The sequence below is a fragment of the Dendrobates tinctorius genome, unplaced genomic scaffold (genome assembly GCF_039654945.1).
Source record: "Dendrobates tinctorius isolate UK_male_01 unplaced genomic scaffold, ASM3965494v1 ptg000047l, whole genome shotgun sequence".
NCBI classification, from domain to species: Eukaryota; Metazoa; Chordata; class Amphibia; order Anura; family Dendrobatidae; genus Dendrobates; species Dendrobates tinctorius.
The window spans coordinates 12288451-12301325 of NW_027361715.1; the positions used below are offsets into that span (position 1 = coordinate 12288451).

The window sequence follows — 12875 nt, forward strand, 5'->3', positions numbered from 1 at the left end:
AAGAATGTCTCAAGTGCGGTACCACAGGGCTCTGTCCTGGGCCCTGTATTGTTCAACATCTTTATCAACGATTTAGATGAAGGAATTGAGGGTAAACTGATTAAATTTGTTGATGACACAAAGCTAGGAGGGATAGCTAATACTACAGAAGAGAGAGAGAGGATTCAAAAAGATATAAATAAACTGGAGCAGTGGGCAGCAACTAACAGAATGTTTTTTAACAGGGAAAAATGCAAAGTACTACATCTGGGCAATAAAAATGAAAAAAGCATATACAGAATGGGAGGAATAGGGCTAAACAGCACATGTGAAAAAGACTTGGGTATACTAATAGATCACAGACTGAATATGAGTCAACAGTGTGATGCAGCAGCAAAAAAGGCAAATGCAATTCTAGGATGTATTAACAGAAGCAAACAGTCTAGATCACGTGAAGTCATTATTGCCCTCTACTCCTCTTTGGTCAGACCTCATCTGGAATACTGTGTCCAGTTTTGGGCACCATACTTTAAAAAAGACATCAACAAACTGGAGCAAGTTCAGAAAAGAGCGACCAGAATGGTAACCGGTCTGCAAACCCTGTCTTATGAGGAAAGGCTGCATGATTTGGGAATGTTTAGCTTGCAAAAGAGAAGACTGAGAGGAGACTTAATAGCTGTCTACAAATATCACAAGGGCTGTCACATTGTAGAAGGATCATCTTTATTCTCATTTGCACAAGGAAAGACTAGAAGCAATGGGATGAAACTGAATGGGAGGAGACACAGATTAGATATTAGAAAAAACTTTTTGACAGTTAGAGAGCTCAATGAGTGGAACAGGCTGCCACGAGAAGTGGTGAGTTCTCCTTCAATGGAAGTCTTCAAACAGAGGCTGGACAGACATCTGTCTGGGATGATTTAGCGAATCCTGCTTTGAGCAGGGGGTTGGACCAGATGGCCCAGGAGGTCCCTTCCAACTCTACGATTCTATGATTCTATGAGAAAGGAAATGAACTTTTTTGAATTTACCAAATGGCTGCAATGAAACAAAGAGTGAAAAATGTAAAGGGGTCTGAATACTTTCCGAACCCACTGTAGATGCAACTCCCAATGGTGGGATCAGCTTGTACTAACTATTCTATTATTTCATATCCTGCAGATATATCACAAATGTACGAGATGGGAATATCCCTTTAAGTCTTCATTTTAGATGAAATTAACTTAGAAATCCAAAGAACAAGAACATAACAATTCAAGAACTAGCACCACGGTGGAGACAACACAAGGGTGAAAAACATCATCTTGGTCACAACATGATATCCAGTTATCACTGCTGGGCAAATCTTCCTATTGATCTACATAACCAGCCAGGAATCCATCGGCCTGCGCAAAGCTGTAGGAGATAGAGAAAAACTGTATTAACTCAAATAATGATACATCCATTTCATACAGTAAAGCACAATGTAGACATCTTAAGTAGGAAATTTCCTGTTTTCCTCATAGGTATTTTGGGACACAGATGCATCAGATGATGATGACCTTGGTGAAGGTCCATGAGCTGAGGAGACTCCACCAGCTCACAACAAGAAGAGTGCACAGGAGTCATGGAAAGGTCTTGTGCATCGGATTTTAGTTTTATTGATTAGATGGAAGTCTGGGGAAGAAGACAATGTGGATAGAAGACAACAGTCCCCATTTTACAGTAATTCCTACAGATGGAAACCCCATAGTATCGAGCAATGAATCTTACATTGTGGGCCAGGAACTGGTGAGATTTTATGTGGGAAAATACTGAAAAGATTTACACTGTGTGCAGAATTATTGGGCACAAGTATTTTGACCATATCCCCATTTTTATGCAGATTTTCCAACTCCGCACTGTACAAACTTCAATGGCAATACAGGGGTTAATCGGGCATGTTGGGAGCTCTGGGAGTCTTAGCTCTCAGCTGAGCTCGGTTACCCAATCCTATTCCCTTTATAATCTGGGTTCTGACAAACACGTTGTCAGCGCTAGCTTATGCTGCATGGCTTTGGAGGATAGGAGTTCATATCAGAAGGAGTTTGGTGGATTTATCCGCGGCTGCTACGTAGGTTTGAAAGTGTGAAAATCCCTTCCCTCTTCTTACTTTGGTTTTTCCCATTCTCCACTCCCCGGTGCATTCCTCTGTTATATGTGAGTGAATATTTTTATGCCTGGTATTTTCAGTTACTCCTTGTTCGTGTTGCCTTGTTCATCGGGTTGGTGTATTGCTGTGCACGACAGCGCCCCTCTTCGCTGGGTGGTGGAATGGAACAGACAGTGGGTGGATACAGGAGATAAGGCAAGGATGGTGGCCCCGGCATTACCTTCAGAAGTATCCCGGGCAATAGGGCTCCCCTTAGTGTTAGGGACATGGAAGGATCCTCTGGTCCCGGGTTACCCGACATCAAGACTGGGCCAAGAAATATCTGAAGATGGATTTTTCAAAGGTTTTATGGACTTATGACAAAGAGAGTGACTGTTGATGGACCAGAAGTATGGACCCATGGAAGGATCAGTAATGGGCACAGATCTCCACTGCCATTCAGATGCCAGCAGGGCGGAGGTGGGCACTGCTATGGGCTGGTATTGTTAAACATGGGCTGGTTAGACTTTTTTTGGGTTGAAGATGGACTCAAAATCAACTCCCAAACCTACTGCCAATTTTTAGAAGACACTATATTGGTCATTGATATATATTTTTTGAAATGTACTAAATGTATTTTTCTACATTTTGAGTCATTTTGTTATTATTATTCTCACTTTAATAGATGAAAATAAATAATTGAGATGGAAAAATTGAATTTTTAATTTAGTTACATAATAACTGCACACTAATAGTTGCCCAATAATTTTGCACGCACAGATATTCTCCTACGAAAGACAAAACATCACTTTTACTTTCTTAAACATTAAGGTTTATTAACTGTTTGTTTTGACTGACAGCATTGTAGTTGTTCAATAATAAAATTAACCATAAAAATACAAATTGCCTAATAATCGTGCGCACAGTGTATTCCCGCTACGCCACCCCCCCTAGAGTATTGTGGGTTTTCATTTTTTTAATCCACCACACTGTTCCAGACATATGGGTCTTTATATTCAGTGCTAGATTTTTATGGTCTTTACTAAGGGGGAGTGGCTAGCACATAATTTGGGGGCGTGACTCACATAAGGGCGTGGCTCACACATTATTACACATATTTGAGGGTGTGGCTCACATATTATTTGGGGCGTGGCTCACACATTATTTGGGAGTGTGGCTCACATTATCTGAGGGTGTGGCTCACACATTATTTGGGGGAGTGGATCACACATTATTTGGGGGAGTGGCTCACACATTATTTGGGGGAGTGGCTCACACATTATTTGGGGGAGTGGCTCACACATTATTTGGGGGAGTGGCTCACACATTATTTGGGAGAGTGGCTCGCACATTATTTGGGGGCGTGGATCACACATTATTTGGGGGAGAGGCTCGCACATTATTTGGGGTCGTGGAGCACACGTTATTTGGGGGCATGGATAACATACTTGGGGCGTGGCTCACACATTATTTGAGGGCGTGGCCCACACATTATTTGGGGTATAGCTCACACATTTGGGGGAGTGGATCACACATTATTTGGGGGCGTGAATCACACATTATTTGGGGGAGTGGCTCGCACATTATTTGAGGGTGTGGCTCACACATTATTTGAGGGCGTGACTCACACATTATTTTGGGGCGTGACTCTCACATTATTTGGGGTGTGTGGCTCACACATTATATGGGGGTCTGGCTCACACATTATTTGGGGGCCTGGCTCACCTATTTGGGGGAGTGACTCACACATTATTTTGGGGACGTGGCTCACACATTATTTGGGCGATTTAGCTCACGTTATTCGGGGGCGTGGCTCACAAATTATTTGGGAGATGTGGCTCACACATTTGTGGAACGTGGCTCACACATTATTCGTGGGCTTAGCTCACACATTATTTAGGGGACATGGCTCACACATTATTTGGGGGCATGGCTCACATATTTGGGGGAGTAACTCACACATTATTTGGGGATGTGGCTCACACATTATTTGAGGGTGTGGCTCACACATTATTTGGGAGTGTGGCTCACACATTATTTGGGGGAGTAGCTTACACATTTGGGGGCGTGGATCACACATTATTTGGGGGCGTGGATAACATACTTGGGGAGTGACTCACATTTGGGGGCGTGGCCCACACATTATTTGAGGGCATGGCTCACACATTATTTGAGGGGTTATTACAAACTGCTCCACCCTATCAGCAACGCACCCTTGTATGGTCCATAAAAAGTTTCACTAATTATAAAAGCTCATATCTCTGGAACCGTATGGCGGATTCTGAAAAAACAAAAACCAGAATACTCTGAGGAACAATGGAAATATAATATGAGAGCAAAAACTAGTCCACTTTGACCTAGCGATTGGTCCCTTCCCTTTAACCCCTTTCTGACATATGACATACTATCCCGTTCATGTGGCCTGGGACTTAATTCCCAAGGACGGGATAGTACGTCATAGCGATCAGCAACGCTCAAGGGGGGAGCGCCGCTGATCGCGGCCGGGTGTCAGCTGATTATCACAGCTGACACCCGGCACTATGTGTCAGGGGCAGTCACGTACCGCCCCCGGCACACTGCGGTCAAACACGATCGCAGTGTACCGGGGGTTTAGGAAGCATCGGCAGGGAGGGGGCTCCCTACGTGCTTCCCTGAGACCCCCGCAGCAGCGCGATGTGCAGCGCTGCTGCGGGGGCTGTTATGAATGGGTCACCGAGGAGAAAAAACAACACAAGCTAAGTCTCAGAAAACCAGAGAGGTTGGTAACTATGCAGATTGCAGATCCCTGATCCTAACCACACAACTAGCAGCAGTCGTGGAGCGTACCTACGATGAATCTAGACGCCTCATCACAACCGGAGTACTACATAAGCCTAAAGCAAGAAAAGGGGAAAACTAACTGCCCGAGAGCAGACCCCAAAGGAAAGACAGCCCACACACATGTATTGACGGTGAGAAAAGATGAAAACACAAACACAGGCAGGAAAATAGGCTGAGCAAACGATGGGGCCAAACTAACTAGAAAGAACAGGAAAGGAAAGACACTGTCTGCAATCTGCCAAAAACCCTACAAAAATAATGTCCAACACTACTGATAGCAAAATTAACCCTGAAGTCACTAGACTTCTCCTTCTATATCAGCACTCTGAAATATTCTGAGACAGAGCAAAAAGAGGCCAATCTAATAAGGGTCAAAAAAAAGCAAATTGGCAAATACAGATAAATAAGAGTGGAAATTCAGCACAGCCCCAGCCGGGGCTGGCTGACACACAAAAAACTGAATAGACCAACAAAAGCAAGTGTGAACATTAACAGAAAAACTTAGCTTGAGAAGACTGGAACAGAGCTGAAGTCCAAGACCTGAGAAGCAGACTGAATCACCAGCACCAGAATAGGGCGTCGGCTGTCTTATATCCAGTCGGATACTCCAGAGATCCAATCGTTATCCTCATCATCAGGTGGCAGATCACTACCAATTAAACCAACCTCACTACCTCCTGTCACCACCAGAGGGAGAACGGAAGGAGAACTCTCAACTGGTGGAGCAGAAAATTAGTTCAAAACAGGGGGCCTCCTTCCCTGCAGGTCCCCGGATCCAATATGGCGGCGGGGACCTTCGGGGGCCTGCAGGGAGTCGGCTTCCTCACTGCCTGCAGAGCGCAGGCATGAGGAAGCTTGTGCAGCTCCAGTGTCAGATCACTGATCTGTCACAGCAATCTGTGATGTGTCAGATCAGCGATCTCACACACGACAGTGATGTCCCCCCTGGGACAATGTAATAAAGTTAAAAAAAAAAAAAGGTGCAAAAATAATTTATAAAAAAAAAAAAAAAACGCTAAATAAATATAAAAAAAAAAATTCCCTAACAAATTCATTTTTTGGAAATAAAAAACAAACAAACAGTAAAAGTACACATATTTAGTATCGCAGCATCCGTAACGACCCGCCCTATAAAACTGTCCCATTAGTTAACCCCTTTAGCGAACCCCTTAAATATAAAAATAAAAAATAAAGCAAAAAATAATGCTTTATTATCATACCGCAGAACAAAAAGTGCAATAACGCGCAATCAAAAAGACGGATATAAATAACCATGGTACCGCTGAAAATGTCATCTTGTCCCACAAAAAACAAGCCGCCAACAGCGTCAGCAGCAAAAAAATTAAAAAGTTATAGCTCGCAGAATAAAGCGACGCAAAAATAATTATTTTTTATATAAAATAGTTTTCATTGCATAGAAGCAACAAAACGTAAAAAAACGACATAAATGAGGTATCGCTGTAACCGTACTGACCCGAAGAATAAAACCGCTTTATCAATTTTACCACACGCGGAACGGTGTAAACGCACCCCCCAAAAGAAATTCATTAAACGCTGGTTTTTGTTCATTCTGCATCCCAAAAATCGGAATAAAAAGCGATCAAAAAATGTCACGTGCCCGAATATGGTACCAATAAAAACGTCAACTCGTCCCGCAAAAAATAAGACCTCACATGACTCGGTGGGTCAAAATACGGAAAAATTATAGCTCTCAATATGTGGTGATGCAAAAACTAATTTTACAATAAAAAGCGTCTTTTAGCGTGCGACAGCTGCCAAACATAAAAACCACCATGAATAGTAAATCAAACCCCCCGTTATCACCCCCTTAGTTAGGGAAAAATAATAAAATAAAAAAAATGTATTTATTTCCATTTTCCCATTAGGGTTAGGGGTGTGTTGGGGTTAGGGTTGGAGTTAGAATTGGGGGGTTTCCACTGTTTGGACACATCAGGCACTCTCCAAACGCAACATGGCGTCCTATCTCAATTCCAGCCAAAAAACTCAAATGGTGCTGCTTCCCTTCCGAGCTCTGCCATGCGCCCAAATAGTGGTTCACCCCCACATATGGGGTATCAGTGTATTCAGGACAAATTGCACAATAACTTTTAGGGTCCTGTTACCCTTGGTAAAATAAAAATTGAGGGTGAAAAGATCATTTTTGTGGAAAAAATATGATTTTTTAATTGTACGGCTGTATGTTATAAACTTCTGTGAAGCCCTTGGGGGTTCAAAGTTATCATCACATATCTAGATAAGTTCCTTGGGGGAAAAAGTCCTCCAAAAAATTCATTTAAATGCAATTTTATTTTATTGAACAATTCACAAGTTAAAAAAGGGAAATACACATACAAGGAAAAAAAAATGCAAACATTGAGCAGGAGAAAAAGTTGAGCCCAAAATACAAAATGGAATACAAATTTTTCTTTTCTGGATAATGAGTAAGAACATGCACAAAAATTTAATTTTAAAGAGGTATAAAAGGGCTAGAACAGATCCCAAAGGACGGTGGTTGGAGTACTAAATACACACAAGCTCTCAATACCCCTTCTGAGGAAGATACCGAAACGCGCGTTAAGGGGTACATTGCAGCAGCTTGGACTTTGGGTAAATATGTTTATGTTTAGCTCCTTTCAATTGTGTTTACTCCTGCTATTTAATATATAATGACTGACCATGGTATATAAAGAAACTCTTATTTAACTTGTTATTATATTATCTATGATGAATTACCTTCTTCCAGGAATTAGGCTAGGTTTCACACTTCAGATTTTTTGCGTCAGTCAAAATCCACCAATTTAGGAAAAAAACGGATCCGCCCAAAAAGGGGCGAATCCGTTTTTTTCCCCCATAGACTTACATTAGTGACGGCTCTTGACTGACGGTCGTCCGTCACATCCGTTTTTTGACGGATCCGCCAAAATTTTACCCTCTCCCGGGCGGATGAGATGGACTCTGCAGCGTTTTTTTTTGTCGGTCAGCTATTTTTAACTGCGCGTGCCCGGCAGCCCTGCTCCGGGAACATCTCTCGATCTCTCTTTCCGGGCACGGGTTCCTTTAAAATTCAGCCTTCGCCGGATCCGTCAAAACAACGGTCCGGTGGCACACGTTGCTGTGAAAACGGGGACGGATCCGTTTTCCGCGGATTACAACTGATCTGAAAAACGTAAGTGTGAATCAGGTCTTGAGAGCTTGTGTGTATTTAGTACTCCAACCACTGTCCTTTGGGATCTGTTCTAGCCCTTTTATACCTCTTTAAAATTAAATTTTTGTGCATGTTCTTACTCATTATCCAGAAAAGAAAAAATGTTATTCTATTTTGTATTTTGGGCTGAACTTTTTCTCCTGCTCAATGTTTGCATTTTTTTTCCTTGTATGTGTATTTTCCCTTTTTTAATTTGTGACATTGTTCAATAAAATAAAATTGCTTTTAAATAAATTTTTTGGAGGACTTTTTCTGTTTTGGTTTTTGTAACTTTTCACGGTTCTCCGTGATTCACCTTTTGGGCAGTTTTTTCTGTATTCTAAGTTCCTTGGGGGTCTAGTTTCCAAAATGGGGTCACTTGTGGGGGGGTTTCCACTGTTTAGGTATATCAGGGGCTCTCCAAACATGACATGGCGTCCGATCTGAATTCCAGCCAATTTTACATTGAAAAAGTCAAACGGCGCTCCTTCCCTTCTGAGGTCTGCCATGCGCCGAAACAGTGTTTCCCCCCCACATATCGGGTATCAGCGTACTCAGGACAAATTGCACAATAACTTTTGCAGTCCAATTTCTCCTGTTATCCTTGGTAAAATAAAGAAAAAAAAATTGGACCTGAAGTAATTTTTTCGCGAAAAAAAGTTAAATGTTCATTTTTTTTTTTAAACATTCAAAAAATTCCTGTGAAGCACCTGAAGGGTTAATAGACTTCTTGAATGTGGTTTTGAGCACCTTGAGGGGTGCAGTTTTTAGAATGGTGACACTTTTGGGTATGTTCTATCATATAGACCCCTCAAAGTGACTTCAAATGTGGTGTGGTCCCTAATAAAAAATGGTGTTGTAAAAATGATAAATCGTTGGTCAACTTTTAATCCTTATAACTGCCTAACAAAAAAAAAATTATACCAAAGAATTTGTGTTTGCATTGACTTTCAGGAAGAAACTGAGTATTATCTGACAGAATTGCAGGGGTGTCAATACTTTTGGCCACAACTGTATAGGGTCACACTTTTGTAAGGCCGGGGGGGGATGTTAGTACATCATACACTACCTGTAATGAATGAGCCCAATATCCTGTGGTCCTGGTGGAGAACCCCAATGTTCTCACAGCATGACGAGCATAAACTTCAGGAGATGGGGCAAACATTGCTAAGGGTCCGTAAGATGATGGAGATTTGCTTCGCACACAAAATGGAGTCAAGCACTGCACAAATATCCCACAGGACGACACCTCAGAAGCCAGCTGTCGGCTGAAGGTTTCCAGATGAGCCTGGAAGAGGAAAAGCACCGCATTGATTTTTTTTTAGTCCTATCAAGGGACATGAACTTACACTTGTTTGATCACTTCTTCTGCACCCTGTATGTGGTAAAGATGATGGATTTTCTTGAAGCCTGGCCACAGATGGAGCTTCACTTGAGAACCAAGATGGCTGGCACGGGACCTTCACCAGCCCCCCTGACATGACAGCCCATTGACAACCAATTAATATGTCATGGGAGACTGATGGGTGCCGGTACATGCGCACACGGGCAATCCTGCTATGTTAATGCCGCGATCAGTGTTTGTCAATGGCATTTAAATGCAGCAATCAAAGACTAGCTCTGGTCACTGCTGTTCCAAAGAGTATGGGATCTGATCCACATTTACATAGAATGATTTGTGTTACCTCAAAATGAGCCCCATAATTGCCCTGTATGACATAAATGCTGTTTACCAAAACTTATGACCGTTATGCTGTAGAGAGGCCATGTGCGGGACAATATTAACCTTAGAGGCAGCTGTCTGGGAGCCACTCTTGCCACCGGATGCCGATATCACATTGATGATGGCTCCTCGCTTCTTCTGCACCATTCCCGGGAGCACCACGTGAGCCATCATTACGGCTGCAGCTATGTTGACGTGGATGGTCTCCCAAACTTTATCCTCTGGAACCTCGACCACCCGTTGTGGCTCCTCGGCGAACACTCCAGCATTATTCACTAAAATGCCAACATCCAAATTCCTCAATGTTTCCCTAATGAAAGGATACACCTCACGACCCAGGCCGAAATCGACATCAAGAAAGGTGGCATTAACGCCGTAAGTTCCACTGAGGGCCTCTGAAACACTGTGCAGCTGCGCTCTATTGCTGCTGATCAGCAGCACGTTCATGCCGTGCTTCGCCAGCTCTTCCGCATATGCTTTGCCAATGCTATCAGTGGCACCTAGGAGGAAAATGCAAAAAAATTAAAACTATTTAGCCAGATCCCTGGTGATCTCCTTATAAAATCAGGTTGCATCCCCCTTACATTTCTCTTTTCATACAGTCAGATTTTTCATATTTAGTACTTACCGTACAATACATGTAGTGTAGGGAAAAAATGTCCGACTACAATATAGGAGGTTAGGGGGATTCTAATGAGATTAGACTATAATTGGCCAAACCTGCTGATATTGGGTTGGTCTATATGAGGATGGAGATAACTCATGCCCAAATAAGTACTCAGCTATTGCATTTATAGGGCAGCCGTTAGTTCAATAGTCACCTGGGCGGCCCTGCAATGGCGGCTCATCATACTGTCTCCGCTTTGCCTTGATTGACATTTCATTTAAGCCACATGTGATCTTATGAAATTCTCCGACCTCAGCTCAGCTTACTACTTACCAGTCACCACAGCCCATTCTCCATACTGTTGGACAAGGTCCTTCTTGTGGAGCAGACATGGGGTAACATGGAGTTGGATCAGGCTGTAACAATCATAGAGGATGCATAGACCTTTCCTAGCCGTGTACAGGGCGCCAACTACAGCCAAAAACTCCAATTGGTTGTGACAAGATCTGGCCACTTCTCTGTATAGAAGATGAAAGCTGTCCACTGCTGCCATGGAGGCTGCAATCTGAAAGAATGATAAATTCTGTTTAATCAAGGTTCAAAACCACATTACATTAAAGATTTGCACACAAAGTTGCTTTTACTGACCCTCTTTATGCACCTCCAATATACAGTGCAGGAGTTTTCACATTAATGAGATTTCTTGCAGATTCTGTCTCTGAATACGAGCACGGATCAGCCTCTTCCATGCTGTGGGCTGCTCACATCTTTGCCCTCCTAGGCTGAGGCTCCCACCTCTTGCAGGGGAGCCGGAACTGTACTATTACGTGACATGTCACAAGGTGGGCTCCCATACTGAATACAAGAATCTAGGAGACAGAACAGGACACCCTGCCTCCAAGTGTAAAGATTTGTGCAGCCCCCATCATGGAAAAGGCTGGTCTGTGCTGCTATTTAGAGACAGTATCTGCAATCACTAGTGAGCACACTCCTAAATTACTGGAGGCCCACCATAAAGGGGTTGTCCCAGAAACAACATATCCACTGTAAATGGAGAAGTATCAAGCATGTGCGACCGCTGCTCCATACATTGTAAGTGTGCAAACGATCTCACTCCGTTATTGGGACTGACAGGGGTCTCAGCGGCCGGACAGCCAGCGTTCATTCAATTATCGTGTTTCTTGTGGATAGGTAATAAGTATTACGCCACGTACAGTATATCAGTATTTATAATCCAAAACCAGGAGAGGAACAATCAGAGGAAAAGTATAATAGAGACACGTCACCACTTCTGGATTTATCACCCACTCCTGGTTTTGGCACAGGGCACTTTCACACTGCGTTCAGGCACCCGCTCGTTAGCTCCGTCGGCGCTTGTGTCCAAATGCCCCACAAAACGGGATTTGGGTGTATGAGCCTATGGGGCCATAGACTACAAAGGGGAGTTGTGTAGTGCATTATTCCCAGGTGTATAGACCTACTGGAGGACACCCGGACACAGTCTACTACGTCTGTGGGGGGTTTGGACTCAAGCTCTGATGGGGCCAATGAACAGGTGAAAGCACCGGAACCAATAGTGATATAAAATACTGCGTCCTAATAACGCTCGTGCCCGCGATCAGGACAGCAGCGTATTTTGGTGTGTTCTACGTACACACTTGTCTTTTATAACTATGCGGAATTACAGTCTATTCAGGGGAAGTACACAGGGGAGACAAGCGCCTCCGCTACAGATAACGGACATGCTGCTGCTCGGAAACCAGCACCACAGGTGAGTTACCAGAGACACACAGGCGCACGGTGGGCACGAGACTTCTATACATCCCACCCACTGTGCCTGTAATGTGGGACGCTGCTATCCCTGATCGTGGGCACAGCACGTGATCCGCCATCAGGACGTGACCCGCTATCCTATGCACAGCCCCTTTCAGCATATCCCCATGTCCCTGTGCTGCCCTGCTTCCATTACTCCCATTCATTTCTATAGGGATGTGAAAGTAAACGCTGCACAGCAGCCTGCGGGGACTTCAGCCCCAGTGGTCGCGGCCCTGACGGACCTCTCCCCACCCACTGCGGTAATAACCCCCCAGTGACAGATGTGCTGAGCCTCCATACACATTCATAGCACAGAAAGAAATGGTTACTACGGCAACCATCTACTAATCTTTCCCGCACGACATTCTGGTTACTTTACGGTGCAAAACAAGAGTGGCGCTGCCCTTAGCAACCACTACAGGGTCACACAGTCACGTGACAAACACTGAGGAGTGGGGGCGCTGACCTGCACTTGCGATAGCCGCCGCTGCACTCGTAATGTCCCGGAACCTCCCAACGTCACGTGATACCAAAAGACAGGAAGCGGGAGGCTACGCGGATAGGCTGACGCGCGTCACGTGGTCCTGGCTGCTCCCTGATAGGCTGACACCTTGTTACTGCTCACACGGCCCGGGGG

At 43.9% G+C, this 12875-nt stretch overlaps 1 protein-coding gene across 1 annotated transcript; it reads right to left on the reverse strand.

Moving 5' to 3' along the window:
• Nucleotides 1-685: 685 nt before the first annotated feature.
• LOC141089716 (inactive hydroxysteroid dehydrogenase-like protein 1) lies at nt 686-12857 on the reverse strand. Its single transcript, XM_073576218.1, has 5 exons — nt 12705-12857; nt 10757-10988; nt 9880-10316; nt 9163-9381; nt 686-1374 (listed from the first exon to the last, which is right to left on the reverse strand). Exons 2-5 carry the CDS (start codon nt 10974-10976, stop codon nt 1309-1311), a joined length of 942 nt encoding a protein of 313 aa, XP_073432319.1. The 5' UTR covers nt 10977-10988; nt 12705-12857; the 3' UTR covers nt 686-1308.
• Nucleotides 12858-12875: the final 18 nt, after the last annotated feature.